Below are 21,952 nucleotides of genomic sequence, written 5' to 3'. Positions count from 1 at the left end.
TGTCTTGATATACTGGGAATTCCCACAGAATTGTTTGCACACCTCTCCTGATATTTTCGGAGTGGTCATAGAAGGTTTGCTAGTGTTTTGGTATCAGATCACTATTGCAAATACAGTTCTTGTAAAGATGACCATTTCCTGGAGAGGAGGAGCAAGATGGTGGAAGGGTAGAAGACCTAAATTGCGTCTGGTCCCAGAAATTCAGCTAGATAGTTATTAAACCATTCAGAACACCTACAAACTCAACAGGAGATGGAAGAAAAGAATAGCAGCAATTCTATGAACAAAAAAGAGACCACTTCCTGGAAGATAGGACGTGTGGGGGAGTGAATCCGATGTGATATACAGGAAGATAGACCACGGGGGGAGAGAGCCTCTGTCAGCCAGCCACTGGCAAGTGATAGAGCAGCAGAGCACAAAATCGGAACTTTTAGAAGTCTGCCCCGCTCAGGGACATTGCCCCAGTGGCTAAGTGGGGGGTGGAACCCTTGCTGGGACAGTGTGGTTTCAGGACCCTTGGGGTCACAGAAAGACCGGGGGTGCCTGAGTGCGGCAGAGCTCCCAGGTATCGGAGCAGGGAAGCCGGCTGCAGAGACGGAGCCGAGGAGTGGGCTCTGAACTCAGGGTTGCCATAACCAATGATCCCTGGCACAGTTGGGCCACTGTTCTTCGATCAGGGAACCAGCAAGTGGCAGATCTGGGGAGACTCCCCTTCCTCCGAGAGCAAACCCAAGCAGATTACTTAGCCTGGCCCCTGGCTAGGGTGGTGCATTTCCACCTCAGGCAAAGACATTTGAGAATCACTGCAACAGGCTCCTCCCCCAGAAGATCAACAAGAACATCCAGCCAAGACCAAGTTTACCAAACAATGAGAACTGCAAAACCCCAGCGCTAAGGGAATACAGCACTAAGGGAATACAGAATTCATTGATTTTTCCCCATGATTCTTTAGTCTTTCTAAGTTAATTTTGAAAATTTTCTTTATTTTTTCTATTTCAATTTTTTTAGTTGAATTTTTCTTCTTTCCTTTTTCAACCAACATCTTATCAATTCCCTTTTTAAAGTCTTTTTTAAACTTTGATTTTTACAGTCATATTCTATCCCTTCATTGTATGTAACCTTATTTTTTGTATATATATAAATTTTTCCTTCTTTAAAGTTTTGGGATACAGCTGCTTCTAACAGACCAAAATATACCCTAAATCTAGTGTATGACTTTGTCCTAATCTCCCCCTGATCACATCTTTTTTTAAAAAATTTTTTCATTCTTTTTTTCAACCAACTTCTTACCTTATCAATTCCTTTTTTAAAATCTTTTTAAATTTTCATCTTTTTTTTTAAGATTTTATTTATTTGACAGAGAGAGACACAGCGAGAGAGGGAACACAAGAAGGGGGAGTGAGAGAGGGAGAAGCAGGCTTCCCGCTGAACAGGGAGCCCGATGTGGAGCTCAATCCCAGGACCCTGGGATCATGACCTGAGCTGAAGGCAGATACTTACTGACTGAGCCACCCAGGCACCCCTTAATTTTCATCTTTATAGTCATATTCCATCCCTCCATTGTATTTATCCTTATTTTTGTGTATATATATGTTTCCTTTCTTTAAAATTTTGAGAGGCAATTTCTTCTAACAGACCAAAATACACCCAAAATCTAGTGTGTGGCTCTGTTCTATTCACCAGCCTGATCATACGCTTTTATTCCCCCCCTTTCTTTTCTCTCCGGTTTCAGGTCTCTTCTGATTTGTTTAGTGTATATTTTTCTGGGGTCCTTGTTACCCTCTTAGCATTTTGTTCTCTCATTCATCTATTCTCTGGACAAAATGACAAGATGGAAAAACTCATCTCAGAAAAAAAAAAGAACAAGAGGCAGTACTGACTGCCAGGGACCTAATCAATACGGACATTAGTAAGATGTTGGAACTAGAGTTCAGAATGATGATTATAAAGATACTAGCTGGGCCTGAAAAAAACATAGAAGATACTAGAGGAAAAAGAACTAAAATCTAACCAAGTTGAAATAAAAAAGGCTATTAATGAGATGCAATAAAAAAATGGAGGCTGTAACTACTAGGATAAATGAGGCAGAAGAGAGAATTTAGTGATCTAGAAGACCAAATGATGGAGAATAAAGAAGCTGAGAAAAAGAGAGATGAACAACTACTGGATCACGAGAGCAGAATTTGAGAGATAAGTGATACCATAAGACGAAACAATATTAGAATAATTGGGATACCAGAAGAAGAAAGAGAGAGGGGAGCAGAAGCTATATTGGAGCAAATTATAACAGAGAACTTCCCTAATTTGGGGAAGGAAACAGGCATCAAAATCCAGGAGGCACAGAGAACCCCCCTCAAAATCATTAAAAATAGATTAACACCCTGACATCTAATAGTAAAACTCACAGGTCTCAGAGACAAAGAGAAAGCAGCTCGGGACAAGAGGTCTGTAACCTACACTGGTAGAAACATTAGATTGGCAGCAGCCCTATCCACAGAGACCTGGCAGGCCAGAAAGGACTGGGATGATATATTCAGAGCACTAAATGAGAAAAATATGCAGCCAAGAATACTATATCCAGCTAGGCTGTCATTGAAAATAGAAGGAGAGATAAAAAGCTTCCAGGACAAACAAAACCTGAAAGAATTTGTGAACACCAAAGCAGCACTACAAGTAATCCTGAAAGGGGTCCTCTAAGCAAAGAGAGAGCCTAAAAGTAACATAGACCAGAAAGGAACACAGACAATATACAGTAACAGTCACCTCACAGGCAATACAATGGCACTAAATTCATATCTTTCAATAGTTACCCTGAATGTAAGTGGGCTAAATGCCCCAATCAAAAGACACAGGGTATCAGATTGGATAAAAAACCAAGACCCATCAATATGCTGTCTGCAAGAGACTCATTTTAGACCCAAAGACACCCCCAGCTTGAAAGTGAGGGGGTGGAAAACCATTTATCATGCTAATGGACATCAAAAGAAAGCTGGGGTGGCAATCCTTATATCAGACAAATTAGATTTTAAACCAGACTATAATAAGAGATGAGGAGGACACTACATCATACTGAAAGGGTCTATCCAACAAGATCTAACAATTGTAAATATCTATGCCCCTAACATGGGAGTAGCCAATTAATAACAAAATCAAAGAAACACATCGACAACCATACAATAATAGTAGGGGACTTTAACACCCCCTCACTGAAATGGACAGAACATCTAAGCAAAAGATCAACAAGGAAATAAAGACTTTAAATGACACACTGGACCAGATGGACTTCACAGATATATTCAGAACATTCCATCCCAAAGCAACAGAATACACATTCTTTTCTAGTGCACCTGGAACATTCTCCAGAATATATCACATCCTGGGTCACAAATCAGGTCTCAACCGGTGCCAAAAGATTGAGATCATCCCCTGCATATTTTCAGACCACGGTGCTTTGAAACTAGAACTCAATCACAAGAGGAAAGAACTCAAATACGTGGAGGTTAAAAAGCATCCTGCTAAAGAATGAATGGGTCAACCAGAAAATTAAAGAAGAATTTTAAAAATTCATGGAAACAAATGAAAGTGAAAACACAACTGTTCAAAATCTTTGGGATGCAGCAGAGGCAGTCCTAAGAGGAAAGTATATAGCAATACAAGCATTTCTCAAGAAACAAGAAAGGTCTCAAATACACAACCTAACCCTACACCTACAGGAGCTGGAGAAAAAACAGCAAATAAAGCCTAAACCCAGCAGGAGAAGAGAAATAATAAAGATCAGAGCAGAAATCAATGAAATAGAAACCAAAAGAACAGTAGAACAGATCAACAAAACTAGGAGCTGGTTCTTTGAAAGAATTAATAAAATTGATAAACCCCTGGCCAGACTTACCAAAAAGAAAAGAGAAAGAATCCAAATAAATAAAGTCATGAATGAAAGAGGAGAGATCACAACCAACACCAAAGAAATACAAACAATTGTAAGACCATATTATGAGCAACTATATGCCAGCAAATTAGACAATCTGGAAGAAATGGATGCATTCCTAGAGGCATATAAACTACGAAAACTGAACCAGGAAGAAATAGAAAACCTGAACAGACCCATATCCAGTAAGGAAATTGAAGCAGTCATCAAAAATCTCCCAACAAACAAAAGCCCAGGGCCAGATGGCTTCCCAGGGGAATTCTACCAAACATTTAAAGAAGAATGAATACCTATTCTCCTGAAACTGTTCCAAAAAATAGAAATGGAAGGAAAACTTCCAAACTCATTTTATGAGGCCACCATTACCTTGATTCCAAAACCAAACAAAGACCCCATCAAAAAGGAGAATTACAGACCAATATCCCTGATGAGCATGGATGTAAAAATTCTCACCAAAATACTAGCCAATAGGATCCAACAGTACATTAAAAGGACTATTCATTAAAAAGATTTATTCCTGGCCTGCAAGGTTGGTTCAACATCTGCAAATCAATCAATGTGATACAATACATTAATAAAAGAAAGAACAAGAACCATATGGTCCTCTCAATAGATGCAGAAAAAGCATTGGACAAAGTACAGCATCCTTTCTTGATTAAAACTCTTCACAGTGTAGGGATAGAGGGTACATATCTCAATATCATAAGAGCCATCTATGAAAAACCCACAGCAAATATCATACTCAATGGGGAAAAACTGAGAACTTTTCCCCTAAGGTCAGGAACACAGCAGGGATGTCCAGTATCACCTTTGCTATTCAACATAGTACTAGAAGTCCTAGCCTCAGCAATCAGAGAACAAAAAAAAATTAAAGGCATCCAAATTGGCAAAGAAGAAGCCAAACTCTCACTCTTTGCAGATGATATGATACTTTATGTGGAAAATCCAAAAGACTCCACCCCAAAACTGCTTGCACTCCTACAGGAATTCATTAAAGTGGCAGGATATAAAATCAATGCACAGAAACCTGTTGCATTTCTATACACCAACAGCAAGACAGAGGAAAGAGAAATTAAGGAGTCAATCCCATTTATAATTACACTCAAAACCATAAGATACCTAGGAATAAATCTAACCGAAGAGGTAAAGAATCTGTATTCAGAAAACTATAAAATACTCATGAAAGAAATTGAGGAAGACACAAAGAAATGGAAAAATGTTCTTTTTTCAAAGAAATGGAACAAATAATCCTAAAATTTGTATGGAACCAGAAAAGATCCCGAATAGCCAGAGGAATGTTGAATAAGAAAAGCAAAGCTTGTGGCATCAAATTCTGAACTTCAAGCTGTATTACAAAGCTGTAACCATTAAGACAGTATGGCAGGCACAAAAACAGCCACATAGATCAATGGAACAGAATAGAGAGCCCAGAAATGGACCCTCAACTCTATGGTCAAGTCATCTTCGACAAATGAGGAAAGAATATCGAATGGAAAAAAGACAGTCTCTTCAACAAATGGTGTTGGGAAAATATGTCAATCAGAGAAAGACATGTAACATATGATCTCACAGATAGGAGGAATTTGAGAAACAAGGCAGAGGATCATAGGGGAAGGGAGGAAAAAATGAAACAAGATGAAACCAGAGAGGGAGACAAACCATAAGAGACTCTTAATCTCAGGAAACAAACTGAGGGTTGTTGGTGTGGAGGGGTTTGGGAGGGTTGGGGTGGCTGGGTGATGGGCATTGGGGAGGGTATGTGCTCTTGTAAATACAGTGAATTGTGTCAGACTGATGAATCACAGACCTGTACCCCTGAAATAAATAATACATTATATGTTCATACAAAAAAAAAAAAAGATGACCGTTTCCTTCACCAGGCTCTCAGCTTCCTGTAGACAGAAACACATTTTTAATCACTTAAAAAAAAAAAAAATCTCTCAGCCTAGTAGAGTACCTTGAACACAGAAGATAATGAAGCATTTTTTGAATAAATTAATGAATGAGAAAATTAGTAAGTGAGTGAATGATAAACACATTTAGAGAGTTGTGTTATGTCCTTGGCAGAAGCTTTGAGAAAATTTTGCCAAATCGGGCAGAATCTTGAGAAGAGAGGCCAGGATATTAAACTATTTGATACGAAATATGGTTGAAGTTGCTGGTAATATTTTTTTAGGTTGGAGAAAAGACAGTTTGGGATGGAGGAATTTGGATCATTTTTCTGACATGTTCTACTTGTCCCAAAGAGATTCGGTCTCTTTGCTTTGAATATCCATGGCATTTCATGTTTCTCTTCGAAGTGATGGTGGTGACAGTAATTATGGAATTAGTAGTGATGGTATTAAGAGCAGGAGCATCCATCACTTATGTAACTGTGTGCGCTCTCCCTGTGTGTGTGCATGTGTATTCAAACATGGCCTCTAATTCTTTTTTTCAACAGCTATGCAATTTAGACATTAATATACGCAGTTTGTAGATGAGAGAACTGAGGCTTAATGATGTTAAGTAATTTCTGGAAGGTTATAGCTAGCCATAGCTAGTAAGTCTTAAGACTGGAATTCTAACCCTAATTGTGTCTGCTTCCAAATCCAATGCTTTTGCATCCTCTGCACATATTTTCTTTTTTTATGTTCTAGTACTTTGTGAACCTTTCTTATCACTATTAGACTGGAACTGCCTTCAGAGCAATTTGTCTTATTAATATTTAAATTCCCCACAGTGCTTTCTTATATACACAGTAGGTACTTAATAAGAACTTCCTAAATAGTAAGTTGAAGCATTTGAAAGGAAATCACAGAAAAGAAGAAACAGACTTTTCTGTATTATTCCATAAGGCAGAATTTGGGTGAACTTACAGAAGGTAAATTCCACTGGTACATAATGATGTTCGAATAAGCAGAGCTCCCCACTTCTGGAACAGCATGTTTTGTCAAAAGAGCAAACTTGTAGCCAAGGCTAGAAGGGTACCTGGCAGGGCAGGATGTTTTAGAAGGAAGCCTGGAGAGGGGACATTTGACTGTGCAACTTAGTCATCCCTGAGGCTAGGAAATTGATGAAATTTGTCTAGTACTTTCTTTGCCCTTAATGAACTTCACTATTACCAGTTATTCCAAATGCTCAATGTCTCTTACACAGTACTTGTGAGTTACATAGCAAAGGTAGGATGTAGGGGACACTAAAAAGTAGGGTATAAAGGGATACAGCTTTTAAAACTGCCTTTCTTCCTCTATGGTTTAAGTAAGTCAATTGGAGACTGTGTTTCTGAGTTAGGATGATGAGGAAAGACCATGGTATTTCTCAGTGATTAGGGAGTTCTAAATTTGTAGAAAATAAAATTTCATGATACTCTTCTTTATTTTTTATTATTTTAAATTTAATTTTATTATGTTAGTCACCCAATAATACATCATTAGTTTTTGATGTAGTGATCCACAATTCATTGTTTTCGTATACACTGAGTGCTCTGTGCAGTACATGCCCTCCTTAATACCCATCACCAGGCTAACCCATCCCCCCACCCCCCTCCCCTCTAGAACCCTCAGTCTCTTTCTCGGAGTCCATAGTCTCTCATTGTTCGTCTCCCCCTCCGATTTCCCCCCCTTCATTTTTCCCTTCCTTCTCCTAGTGTCCTCCATGCTGTTCCTTATGTTCCACAAGTAAGTGAAACCATATGATAATTGACTTTCTCTGCTTGACTTATTTCACTTAGCATAATCTCCAGTCCCATCCATGTTGATGTAAAAGTTGGGTATTCATCCTTTCTGATGGCTGAGTAGTGTTCCATTGTATATATGGACCACATCTTTATCCATTCATCTGTTGAAGGGCATCTCGGCTCTTTCCACAGTTTGGCTATTGTGGACACTGCTGCTATGAACATTGGGGTGCATATGGCCCTTCTTTTCACTACCTCTGTGTCTTTGGGGTAAATACCCAGGAGTGCAAATGCTGGGTCATAGGGTAGGTCTATTTTTAATTTTTTGAGGCACCTCCACACTGTTTTCCAAAGTGGCTGTACCAACTTGCATTGCCACCAACAGTGTAAGAGGGTTCCCCTTTCTCCACAACCTCTCCAACTTTTGTTGTTTCTTGCCTTGTCAATTTTTGCCATTCTAACTGGTGTAAGGTGATACCTCAGTGTGGTTTTTTTTTTTTTTTTTCTCATTAAACTTTTGTTTTAATGGGTCTCAAAATTCTGTGACAGATTTTTGGTCAAGTTGTTTCCATTAAAAAGTACTGATTTTAAAAACTAATAACTTAAAACTGCCACACACACACACAAAAAAAACATGGTCCACAAAACATTCTCCTTTCCTTCTGAAGGTTTTACGATGCATTGTTATCATTAACCAGTCTTTTACTATTAAACTTAAATGGCCAATTGACACAAACAGTTCTGAGACCGTTCTTCCACCACTGATTAAGACTGGGGTGGCAGGTATTGGGGATAATATTCATTTAGCCTTCTGAGCTTTCTGGGCAGACTTGGTGACCTTGCCAGCTCCAGCTGCCTTCTTGTCCACTGCTTTGATGACACCCACAGCAACCGTCTGTCTCATGTCACGAACAGCAAAACGGCCCAGAGGAGGATAGTCAGAGAAGCTCTCAACACACATAGGCTTGCCAGGAACCATATCAACAATGGCAGCATCACCAGATTTCAAGAACTTGGGACCATCTTCCAGCTTTTTTCCAGATCGACAATCTATTTTCTCCTTCAGCTCAGCAAACTTGCAAGCAATGTGAGCCGTGTGACAATCCAGCACAGGTGCATATCCAGCACTGATTTGGCCTGGATGGTTCGGGATAATCACCTGAGCCGTGAAGCCAGCTGCTTCCATTGGTGGGTCATTTTTGCTGTCACCAGCCACATTGCCACGACAAACATCTTTGACAGATACGTTCTTGACATTGAAGCCCACATTGTCCCCAGGAAGAGCCTCACTCAAAGCTTCATGGTGCATTTCAACAGACTTTACTTCAGTTGTAACATTGACTGGAGCAAAGGTGACCACCCTCCCAGGTTTAAGAACACCAGTCTTGACTCGGCCCACAGGGACAGTACCAATACCACCAATTTTGTAGACGTCCTGGAGAGGCAGACGCAAGGGCTTGTCAGTTGGACAAGTTGGTGGCAGGATGCAATTCAGAGCTTCAGGCAGTGTGGTTCCACTGGCATTCCCATCTTTACGGGTGACTTTCCATCCCTTGAACCAAGGCATGTTAGCACTTGGCTCCAGCATGTTGTCACCGTTCCAACCAGAAATTGGCACAAATGCTACTGTGTCGGGGTTGTAGCCAATTTTCTTAATGTAGGTGCTGACTTCCTTAACGATTTCCTTGTATCTCTTCTGGCTGTAGGGTGGCTCAGTGGAATCCATCTTGTTAACACCAACAATTAGTTGTTTTACACCCAGTGTGTAAGCCAGAAGGGCATGCTCACGGGTCTGCCCATTTTTGGAGATACCAGCTTCAAATTCACCAACACCAGCAGGAACAATCAGGACAGCACAGTCAGCCTGAGATGTGCCTGTGATCATGTTTTTGATAAAGTCTCTGTGTCCTGGGGCATCAATGATGGTCACGTAATACTTGCTGGTCTCGAATTTCCACAGGGAGCTATCAATGGTGATACCACGTTCACGTTCAGCTTTCAGTTTATCCAAGACCCAGGCATACTTGAAGGAGCCCGTTCCCATCTCAGCAGCCTCCTTCTCAAATTTTTCGATAGTTCTTTTGTCGATCCCACCACATTTGTAGATCAGATGACCAGTAGTGGGAGACTTGCCCGAATCTACGTGTCCAATGACGACGATGTTGATGTGAGTCTTTTCCTTTACCATTTTAGTTTAGGTTGAGCGGTGGTTTTCACGACACCTGTGTTCTGGCGGCAAACCCGTTGCGAAAAAGCCAGTGTGGTTTTGATTTGAATTTCCTTGATGGCTAATGATGATGAACATTTTTTCATGTGTCTGTTAGCCATTTGTATGTCTTCTTCAGAGTAGTGTCTGTTCATGTCTTCTGCCCATTTTTTGACTTGATTATTTGTTTTTTTGGGTGTTGAGTCTGAGAAGTTCTTTATAGATCTTGGATACCAGCCCTTTATCTGTAGTGTCAGTTGCAAATATCTTCTCCCATTCTGTGGGTTGCCTCTTTGTTTTGTTGACTGTTTCCTTTGCTGTGCAGAAGGTTTTTATCTTGATGAAGTCCCAAAAGTTCATTTTGCTTCTGTTTCATTAGCCTTTTGAGATGTATCTTGAAAGAAGTTGCTATGGCCGATGTCGAAGAAACATTTTTAAAATGTCTATGCTACCCAGAGAAATCTATACCTTCAACACCATCCCGATCAAAATTCCAATGATATTTTTCAAAGTGCTGGAGCAAATAATCCTAAGATTTGTATGGAATCCAAAAAGACCCCGAATTGCCAGGGAAATGTTGAAAAAGAAAAACAAAGCTGTGGGCATCACGTTGCCTGATTTCAAGCTCTATTACAAAGCAGTGATCACCAAGACAGCATGGTACTGGCACAAAAACAGACATATAGACCAGTGGAACAGAATAGAGAGCCCAGATATGGCCCTCAACTCTATGGTCAAATAATCTTTGACAAAGCAGGAAAAAATATGCAGTGGAAAAAAGACACTCTCTTCAATAAATGGTGCTGGGAGAATTGGACAGCTATATACAGAAGAATGAAACTCGACCATTCTCTAACACCATACACAAAGATAAACTCAAAATGGATGAAAGACCTCAATGTGAGACAGGAATCCATCAAAGTCCTAGAGGAGAACATAGGCAGTAACCTCTTTGACATCGACCACAGCAACGTCTTTCAAGATAGTCTTCTTTAAATTATTTTTTAAAAACAACTTTATTGAGATTGAACTGTCGAATTAGACAATTCGGTTATCATATTAGACATAAGTGTTTCTGGTATTTTCACCCCAATCTAATGTTAGAACATTTCCTTGCCTAAAGCCCTGGCTACAATCTGCAGGACAATGTTCAATTCCCACAGTGTCTTCCACATAAAGGAAGAAGAGGGCCTAAGCTTTGATGCATTTTGAAAGGGCACAAGGAAGTAACCAGAAGGGAAAAGAGAAAACAGTAGAACCTTCATAGAAAAGGAATCCAAGTGATGCTGATATGTAGATGGGTGAGCTGAGGAGATGCTTAGAGCATATTGGATGTTGAACATGGCTTTGAAGGAAGGGATAGATGCAACTTGGCAGAATGGTGTGGGCATGTCAGAGTGACAAATGATGAGGGCCCAGTGTCTGGCTACTGGAAGAGATCAAGGATTGGAAAAGTCAGGAAGACGAGCAATAGACTGCCTGGTTGGGAACATGCTAGTCAGAACATCATAGAGCACAAGGCAACTAGGTTGGAGTGGCAGTTGGTAGACTTGTAAAGCACATGTAATTTAGCTCTGATGTATTCAGCCAGTCTACAGAAGCCTTGGTGCTTCTGTACAGGGACATTTGAAGGAAGAAAGCTGGCAACCATGGACAAATGCAGTCTCAAAATTTGTCTGAATTTTAGTCTTCCCAGTCCTGAATTTTATTTTGACATGAGAATTGATACCTCCATGTGTTTCTCTAAAATGTGTTTATTCACACTTAATATAAATACTTGGACACTATGGGGAGCCTGGGTGGCTCAGTTGGTTAAGTGACTGCCTTCGGCTCAGGTCATGATCCTGGAGTCCCGGGATCGAGTCCCACATCAGGCTCCCTGCTCGGCGGGGAGTCTGCTTCTCCCTCTGACCCTCTTCCCTCTCGTGCTCTCTATCTCTCATTCTCTCTCTCTCAAATAAATAAATAAAATCTTTAAAAAAAAAAAATACTTGGACACTATGGTCTTCTCTAATCTTACTGGCAATTTGATGAGTTTTGTTCTATTAGGGTATTGTGGTTTCATAAAATATTTCATAATTTTATCTTGACTTGCCGAAGAATGAATTGATTGTTGGTTTTTTACCTGCACTGTGAGCCATCTGGTGCTAAGTTATCATTTATATTATTATCTTTCCTCAGCCAGCTCCACTTGAAAGCGTCTGTCCCCTTTAGAAAGAGAGGCATAGAATCAATCTGCCATGTGAAGCAAGAGGCCTCATAAACAAAACTGTTATGGTAGAGCATTTGAAATTTGGCTTCTCGCTGTTTAAATGTTTAAAGGTGGTGCACATTTTCTAATTTTTAAACATTTACTGTGCTTGGATTGAGAATCATGTGGTCAGCTGACTTGTCAAAACTATATTTCCTTATTTTACTAACCGAACTGACCCTTCTTGACTAGTGTTATGTCACTGTTTACTAGCTGTGTCTAATTCTTGGGCAAGTTGTTCAACAGCTCTCACCCACAGCTTCCTCATTTATAAATTTGAGGATAATAGTACTGACCACTCAAAGTGCTGGGGAGGAGTACAAGGTGCGCCCCCAAGATCAGTGCGAGTGCTCAACCTCAGCACCAGCCCCACTCCCACGTGAAAACCTATTTTCAACAATGCAGTAGCTCATACCTAACAATGTGATTTTAATTCATGTCAAAATAAATCAGCAAATTTGTGAATTCATTGGGTTGGAAATTTGTTTTCTCTACGTGCTAAGCCAGATTTTTAGAAAGACAATCCCCCAGATAAAATGATTTGCTTAGATTCTCTGAATTTTATATGCCCTTTTCAGAGGAATTGAGAACCCCTTATGGATACAGGATCTAGTTTATTTTTTTTTTTAGCTGTTGAAGAAGCTTCAGCAGGAGCGGCTGTCATTTTACAGCTGGGAAGAGAGAGGCAGATGGGTCCAGTGACTGGTTGAACTGTATCATGATGTGGGCCATAAAATGAATGCAGAAAGAGGGTTATAAAAAGAAAAGTATGTTATTTATAATTCTGTTGAGACATCTTCCTTTTAGACTATTTCCTTAAGCACCCTTCTTCAGATAAGGCAATTTGCTCTTCCATAAGAGAATACTTGAGAATAAAATTGAGTGGTCTAGAGGGTGTGCTATATACAATTTTCTATTAGCTGAAAATAGCTATAGAGAATTGCCTTTAATTTTGTTTCTCCAGCTTCAGTATTAGACTTATTATTGCAGAAGTTGTTTTAAAGGAGAAAGCATTCTTATATTGGATTATATGTCTTGAAGGAAACAGTTTCTTTTTAAAAACTATAGTTAGGAAATTATTTTTCCCTTTGCATTTAAAATACTATCTTATTTTTACTGAGCATATTGATTTTGTTTGTGAAATGGCTAACCCATTTAATTTTTCTGGTTTCACAATGAGTAATTTTATAATCGCAACTTTCTGGGTTTGGCTGAATTATAGTTATCTTGCGTATTTGGTGTTGTGTAGGGGTATGTGTATGTGTGAGAGAAAATGAGAAGATAAGGTTTAAAAGACTTCTGTCTTTGAAAATAGAGGTTATCTTAATTCTGATGTTAGAAGCACCTGCAACAGGGCCCAAAATTAGAAATGTTTTAGCTATGGCTCTTGTAGTCTAACATCAGGGTATTGGAAAAGATTCAGAGAGCAACCACATGTATTTGTGAAATGCAGGATTGAAATGAGAAGCTAGATATAGTCTTTTTAAAAACGTACGCCTTTTGTGATCATGTTGTGCTAGGCATGGTGATAGTTGCTGAGGGTGAGGGAAATGAAGAGTGTAGTGAGGGTCTCCAAATGGAAAAGGTAGTCTCTTCATAGAAGCATATGTCATTGTGGAATAAAGTGAATGAGTGGCTACAAGAGTAAGGATTATAATCATGTATCTATATTTTAAAGTGGAATTCCATGATGATGAACGTGCTGCATGGATGCGGTAAGGCCCACCTGTAACTCATAGTAAAAACACGTGGAAGAAACGGCCATCATCCCAACCAACGTTTTTTTTTTTTTCTTTTTATCTCATTTTGTTACTAATGGTTTAGATTCTTTTCACCTGGCCCTTCTGTTCTTTCACTATTCAACTTTTCCTAGGCTTTCTGTTTAATGTTTTTATTACTGGAAAGTTAAAGCAAATAAAGCATCTTCTATGACCTGCAAACTTTTTTTTTTTTCTTTTCCAGACACAAATTATGTACAAGTGGATAGAGCCCAAAATCTGCCGGGAGGATCTCACAGATGCTATTAGGTTGCCCCCTTCTGGAGAGAAGAAGGACTGTCCACCTTGCAACCCTGGATTTTATAACAATGGATCATCATCTTGCCATCCCTGCCCTTCTGGAACATTTTCAGATGGAACAAAGGGTAGGATGCCAATTGGACCTTTAGCAAAATACTCTTGCTGGACTATTGTGACCTTGTTCTTCATTGTTTTTGCGGAAGACTTCTTTATAAAACATACTTATCTCACAGAGACTGGAGAAGAGTTGAGAAATATCCTAATGAATTGTGAGGTGGCAGTGGCTTCGTTAACATACCACGAGGATAGCTTTTTATCGGCATTTTGTGTAATACGGGTAATACCTTCTTCATGGGATGACTCACTCTGCCTTTGAATGTTGATAAAAAAAATTCCACCATATTAAGTGTTAAGGATAGACACTCCTTTCCAAGTGAGGGTGTACACATATATTAATGCAAGCATAAAATATAACCTCTTCTAATTCAGCTTTGGAACAACAAATCACATTCTGTGCTATACTAATAGCAAAAATTACTCATTTTGTTCATATGGCAGTGAAGATAGTCTCTTAATTGCTTCAGGGTGTACAGTAGAGAAAATGTTAGTGCTTATCAAATAATATAGAAAGTGCTGCAGAGTTTGTTTTAATTTTGGTAGACAAAAATTACAATGCATTTCAGGTGTAGGCCTCTCATTTGAATTTAGCCATGCCATCTGCTTACTACCCAGAACCTTTGGTAGATAGCGTAAGAAAGACTCAGGAGTCTGATTGACTTGGTTTTGAATCAACATCGCACAGGCGACCGTGAGTGTGATTTATCCAAGTTACTTAAACCTTTTGAACCTCCATTTTCCTGTCTGTAAAATTGTGGGTAATAATACCAAGCTCATTATCATTGAGCAGATTATGTAAAAATGTGTCCTAAAGTAATTTGGTAGCAAGAAGTGTTTGCTCAGTGAACATTTCTCTCTAATGACATGATTAATGCAAAGTGTGTTGGGTAAATTCAGAAATGGTTGGAAAGGACACTTCCGTTTCATTGTTGCAGATATTAATTTAAATCAGGTTTATTAATAAATGTGACTCTCAACTTCCAGTATCATTTTTCAACATAGCCAATATTTGAATTTCAACTACTAAGTCCATAATTAAATGGTATAATACTCTGTTAAAGTTTAATAACCAATAGGAAGGCTGAAATATTTCCTTGTTTATGAGGTGGAGGGAACTGGTTTTAAGATCACATATAAGAGAACTAGTTTCAGATGATCCTACTTGTGGAGGGTGATTTGATGTTAGCCATTACTCTAAGAAATGAAGGAAAAAATAATTTTAGAAGATTTTATAGTGATCCTTTTCCTTTTTCATGTTAGTCAAGTGCATATGGGTAAACTATATCCAGAAATATTTTTCTTTCCAGATTGCTTTAGAAAGTTATTAATTCTTAAGGGAATCTGTGCTCTACGATCTCTCTTTCCTGCTTCCTTCTCTGCGAATTAAAGTTTAGTAGTTCTTAGAACAGAGGAAGAGGAAGATATCCAGATGCAGTTTAACTGTAATTGTTTATTTCACTTGTCTGTCATAGAATGTAGGCCGTGTCCAGCAGGAATGGAGCCTGCACTGGGGTTTGAATATAAATGGTGGAATGTCCTTCCTGGCAACATGAAAACTTCCTGCTTTAATGTTGGGAATTCGAAGTGTGATGGAATGAATGGTGAGTTCAGAATTGCTTTGTGAATTTATCTGGGTCATAGAGACTCTTGGACCGAGCTTTCTAAAAACATACCAAAAACAGGTATGAGGAACTTCATTCCTATCAGTTAGCTATGTGTCTGCCTTCCAGCCCTCACATGGAAATAATAAATGGGGTGTCACAGCCAGTTGACTTTTCTATAACAATATAAACTATTTTGCATTTTTTTTTTGAGTCAGCTTTAAAGTAGATATTGAGGATCACCATTTATGGTTATAAATACCAGAGTAGATCACCAAGGGATGTAATGAAATCTATGTCACTTGCCATTTTGAAGGGTAGGATGACAGCATTTCTGGCAGAATTGGTTGAGTCTGGCTCAGGACTGAAATGTGTTGAGAGGTGAAATCATCTCTAACTCCCCTTCCCTGTGAAATCTATGACTGTGTGTACAAAATATATATAAACCCCACTTACTAAAAACTTGAAAATGTGACAGAGTTCTGTAAGATTGTGGCTGAATTTTATTTGTTTCAATATTTTAAGACCTGAGAGAGGCTCGCACTTCATTGTTCTGAAATATTTGCTGGTTGAATGAGTGACAGTATCTGTATGTGTATTTTTAGACTTGATGCTAGGAGTAGGTGTTCACGAATACTAGGATTTTATATCAAAATGCATCCTTTTACTTTTTTCATTTCATTAGCATTTTTTATGAGCTCACTTTTTCTCCATATTATATTTTGTTGTTTTAAATAATTCTTTTTTAAATTGCATCTGTTTTAAATCAGCACCTATCTGAAATAAATATACTTGGGTTGTAGGAAATGAGGTGAACACCTGAAAACAAAGATTGAAAAATAGTAGGTCCATGAATAAAGTTGGTTAAACAGATGAGTGAGAGAGGGAAAGACAAAGCCATAATATATATCAAACATTATGAAATACTCTCTTTTTTGACCACTAATCCCACTTCTAGGAAATTATCATAAGAGAGAAGAAGAGAAAATGCAGTAGGTACTACTCGACCACGAGGGTTTGTGTTCCTAAAAGATCCTGTGATTGAGTTCTAAGTTGAAGAAGTTAAGATCTATGGAGGAAAAATGAGATTGGGAAGGCCAGGGAATTGAATGAACTCATGAAAGCAGTGTGTGTGTGTGTGTGTGTGTGTGTGTGTGTGTGTGTGTGTGTGTGTATTCACTTACTAGGAAAGATTATCTAGAACTTTTGTTTGATCTTTTAGAGAACTTGGTCTGCTTCTCATGATAATAGTCAACGTAGCCACTTGCTCCCTCCTTTACTTAGAGAATCTCTTAGTGCAGAAATAAAATCTAATCAGGCCGAAATTAAAAGTGCTTTAACTGAGATGCAGTCTACAATGGACGCTCTAACAGCTAGGGTAAATGAGGCAGAAGGGAGTCAGTGACATAGAAGACGAGGTGATGGAAAGGAAGGAAGCTGAGGAAAAGAGAGAAAAACAACTAATGGACCATGAGAGGAGGCTTTGAGAAATCAGTGATATCATAAAGCAAAACAATATTAAAATTACTGGGGTCCCAGAAGAAGAAGAAAGAGAGAGAGGGACAGAAGGTATATTTGAACAAATCATACCTGAGAACTTCCCTAATTTGGAGAAGGAAACAGGCATTCAAGCCCAGGAGGTAGAGAGAACCCACCCTTCAAAATCAATAAAAATAGATCAACATCCCAACATATAATAGTGAAGCTTGCAAATTTCAGAGATAAAGAGAAAATCCTGAAAGCAGCTCAAGAGAAGAACTCCTTAACTTATAGGGGTAGGAACATTAGACTGGCAGCAGACTTATCCACAGAGACTGGCAGACCAGAAAGGACTGGCATGATATATTCAGGGTACTAAATGAGAAAAACATGCAGCCAAGAATACGTAATCCAGCATATCTCCTTCCATTCAGAATGGAAGGAGAGATAGAGAGCTTCCAGGATAAACAGAAGCTAAAAGAATTTGTGATTACTAAACCAGTCTTGCAAGAAATACTAAAGGGGATCCTGTAAGTGAAGAGAGAGCCCATAAGTAATATAGACCAGAAAGAAACAGAGACAACCTACAGAAACAGGGACTTTACAGGTAATACAGTGGCACTAAACTCGTATCTTTCAATAGTTACTCTGAATGTAAATGGGCTAAATGCCCCTATCAAAAGACACAGGGTATCAGGTGGATAAAAGAGCAAGACCGATCCGTATGCTGTCTACAAAAGACTCATTTTAGACCTAAAGACACTTCCAGGTTGAAAGTGAGGGGGTGGAGAAACATTTATCATGCTAATGGACAAAAAAGGAGAGCTGAGGTAGCAATCCTCATATCATACAAGCAAAGACCGTAGTAAGGGATGAAGAGAGGGACACTTATCATACTTAAAGGATCTAACAAGAAAGTCTAAAAATTATAAATATTTATGCTCCTAACTTGGGAGCAGCCAATCGTATAAACCAATTAATAATGATATTAAAGAAACACATTGATGATAATACAATAATAGTAGGGGATTTCAATACCCCACTCACTGCAATGGACAAATCATCTAAGTAGAAGATCAACATGGAGTATTTCTAACTTTGAACATAAACACTAAGAGTCCTTTTTTTTTTATACCATATTTAAAAAGGTTGTTGGAAATCAATAATGGGATTTTTACTGATAAAGATGCCTCATTTCATTTCCAGGTTGGGAGGTGGCTGGAGATCATATCCAGAGTGGGGCTGGAGGTTCGGATAATGATTACCTGATCTTAAACTTGCATATCCCAGGATTTAAGTAAGGAAAACCAATTCTGATTCCTTTCTGTAAGAATCCTCATGCCTGTTTCCCTATAGAAATAGATGAAGTAGGACTGCCTTCATAAAATATACTTACATTGTGATGGACTTAGCAAATGACAAGCTGTTTTGGGATAATGTATTACATTTAAGAATATCTGTAGAATTGTAACTATAACTGTTCATTGTATATTTAGATGAAGCTGAAAGTTTTTAACAATAATTCTATCCAAGTTACAATAATCATGATTATTGGATGCTTAATGAAGAGGTCTTTGTCCAAGTTGTTGTTTTTGGGGATATCTTTTGGTTTATAAGTTTATTTTTGTCTCAGTTTTATCTGTTAAGTAGTATGTTATAACTGTTTAAATCACTTTTTGCTTTAGTTCCCCATGTTGAAGTTTCCCGATAAGGCATATTTTTCTTACTTTAGGATGGATGGTAATATTTACACCAGGAGATTCAAGCATATTACCATCGTTGTGTAGACTCCTTACTGGAATGGTCTGGACATGCAGAGATGGAGTAAGGAAGAAGTTGTGGCTGTGGGGAGCCATGGATTAGGGGAAGAGAAGAGCATGGCTTTCAGCTTAATGGAAAAAGTGACTTAGTTTTGTGCCATACTGTATTTAGAATATACAATAAATATTATAATTTTAATCTGTCAAATAGGCCACCAACATCTATGACTGGAGCCATGGGTTCTGAACTGGGAAGAATAACATTTGTCTTTGAGACCCTCTGTTCGGCTGACTGTGTTCTGTATTTCATGGTGGTAAGTGAAAGAGGGGCTTTCAAAGGCGGGTTTCTAAGCTTAGCATGTTCTTTCAAGTGTCAGTTCATTCATGCAAGTTGGGATAAGAGTCCCATTTTTCTTCCCATTCTTAGGTCTCCTTGCAAAAAATTAAAAAATATCTAAAGAAGTCACTAAGAAATGTGCAGTGCAGCCCACAGAGAAAGCTTGTGTTCCTCATGGGGAGGACTGAGCAAGGGGGCTTGGGTGACTGACAGAAGTCAGGGAATATTAATCTGGTAAAAACTCCTTCATAAAGATATGCCACCAGCACAAAGAAATTCTCCTCTAATAACCATTCTGTAGTTCACACCACTAGGAAGGAAAAACCTGTATTTGTAAGTGAGGGCAGAAAATAATGGGGGTGTAGGGCATTGGGAAGAAAGGAAACTCTTCAGTGTTAAATTTAATAAATGTAGGCAAAGAACTTTATTATGTGCATGTCGTAATCTTGCCCAATTTTTTCTAGATTCCCTACACATTTCAACTCTTTGCTTGAGAAAAGTAGGAACATAAAATTTATTAAGACCTTGTGCGGGTATTAGAAGGTTGTTGGCTAAGATTTTAATACTGTAAGTAGTGACTTCCTAGACATTGTTTTTGCTTTTTTCCCAGTAGTCCTTTAGTAGCTAGTTAGCAGTCTGTTAACAGTTTCCTCCATGATATACAAGTTAGATGAAGATTTAAATATTTATTTGTGGAGCACCTGGGTGGCTCAGACTTTAAGTGTCTCCCTCCAGCTCAGGGCGTTGATCCCAGGGTCCTGGGATCGAGCCCCGCATCGGGCTCCCTGCTCTGCGGAAGGCCTGCTTCTCCCTCTCCCACTGCCCCCTGCTCATGTTCCCTCTCTTGCTACGTCTCTCTCCATCAAAGAAATAAATAAAATTTTTAAAAATAAATGAATAAATGAATAAATAAATAATAAATAAATATTTGTGATTACTACTGGCTTCAAGGAAGGCAGACTATTTTCTTCCTGGCAGGGGGGTGGGGGTGGGGGTGGGGAAGGACTTTGTCATAGTGAAAGAAGATCATGAATAATCTTCAACACATCCATTTAATACGCCACAAATAACTAATAATTCTTCAATTCCCAGCTCTGCCTCCCTATTTCTTTAATCTGTTAGTTCTTCTTCATTCTCAGTACCATTGCTGAAGTCCAGACTCTCATTATTTCTCAGCAGCTGTCTGTATTCTCTCTCCATTCTCTCATATATGCTGCTGTCAAAATTACCTTTATAAACATAAAAACAGTAATGGCGGCCTCCACAGCAAATCTGCCTCCTTCACCTTGCTGGTTGGCTACTGCCTGTGGCAGTGGCTATTAAAGTGTGGTCTCTGGACCAGCATCACCTGAGAATTTGTTAGAAACGTAGGTTTCTCAGCCACATCCTACTCTTAATAAGAAGCTCTGGTGATGGGCCCAGATATCTGTATTTTAGCCAGCCATGAGGGTGGTTCTAATATCAACTAAAGTTTGAGAACCAATAGCCTCTGAATACGCTTAAAATTTCTTAGCCTGGCATCAGTATGGCTTTTTGTACTCTTTGCCCAGCTTCTGTTTCACAAGTCCACTGTTACTACTCACACCTCTTAGGACACCCTGAATTTGTTAGAGGAACACCCTGTACTTCAGTTCTCCTGCCTTGGCACTCTAAGCCAGAATAGCTTTCTTCCTTTTGCTCTTGTCTGGTGAACTCTCACTCATAATTCAAGGGCTACTCAAACTTCACCTTTTCTGGGAAGCTTTCTCTTAATCCTTTAAGTAAAATTAGCTGCTCTCTCTAGTGTGCTCCAAAAGCTCTTCGAGAAAACTCTATTTTAATTACATGACTATATTGATGTTTTTTTCTCTCTCACTTGACAAGCACTCCTGAGGGTAGGGATCATACCTATTTATTTTCATGAATCAATCTTAAGAGTTTTTAGCTCATAGCAGAATCTGTTAGTTTTCTTTCCTCTCTGTTTGATTTGGTTTTCTCAGAGGATTTTTTGTGATGTCAATTAAATAGTGTATAGAAATGCTTTCAAAAGCATGCAGTGTTTTACAAAGGTAAGATGGAATTATTTATGGTAATGCAATAAATTCCACTTATTATTGGAATAAACATCTAGAAATGTGATGTTTAATAGAACACTGTGTATTCTGAGCTTTTTTAAAAAATTTTTTTATTGTTGTGTTAATCACCATACATTACATCATTAGTTTTTGATGTAGTGTTCCATGATTCATTGTTTGTGCATAACACCCAGTGCTCCATGCAGAATGTGCCCTCTTTAATACCCATCACCAGGCTAACCCATCCCCCCAACCCCCTCCCCTCTAGAACCCTCAGTTTGTTTTTTCAGAGTCCATCATCTCTCATGGTTCATCTCCCCTTCCGACTTACTCCCCTTCATTCTTCCCCTCCTGCTAGCTTCTTCTTCTTTTTTTTTTTTCTTAACATATATTGCATTGTTTCAGAAGTACAGATCTGTGATTCAACAGTCTTGCACAATTCACAGCACTCACCATAGCACATACCCTCCCCGATGTCTATCACCCAGCTACCCCATCCCTCCCACCCCCCACCACTCCAGCAACCCTCAGTTTGTTTCCTGAGGTTAA

At 38.9% G+C, this 21,952-nt stretch overlaps 1 protein-coding gene across 2 annotated transcripts in view; it reads left to right on the top strand.

The window, feature by feature from the left end:
• Nucleotides 1–21,952, top strand: part of ELAPOR2 (endosome-lysosome associated apoptosis and autophagy regulator family member 2) — a 186,313-nt gene that overhangs the window by 124,311 nt on the left and 40,050 nt on the right. For both annotated transcript variants that reach the window (XM_073898735.1, XM_025873257.2), the window contains exons 9-12: nucleotides 14,000–14,180; nucleotides 15,645–15,773; nucleotides 18,459–18,549; nucleotides 19,224–19,326. In XM_073898735.1, the coding sequence (XP_073754836.1) occupies nucleotides 14,000–14,180; nucleotides 15,645–15,773; nucleotides 18,459–18,549; nucleotides 19,224–19,326 (504 nt within the window). The remainder of the gene's footprint in view (nucleotides 1–13,999; nucleotides 14,181–15,644; nucleotides 15,774–18,458; nucleotides 18,550–19,223; nucleotides 19,327–21,952) is intronic.

Source organism: Callorhinus ursinus, unplaced genomic scaffold (genome assembly GCF_003265705.2).
Source record: "Callorhinus ursinus isolate GAN/ISIS: 27379988/994484 unplaced genomic scaffold, GSC_fseal_2.0 scaffold12, whole genome shotgun sequence".
Lineage (NCBI taxonomy): Eukaryota > Metazoa > Chordata > Mammalia > Carnivora > Otariidae > Callorhinus > Callorhinus ursinus.
Note: the sequence above shows the minus strand (reverse complement) of the source record. Positions and strands in the feature narration are given on the sequence as shown.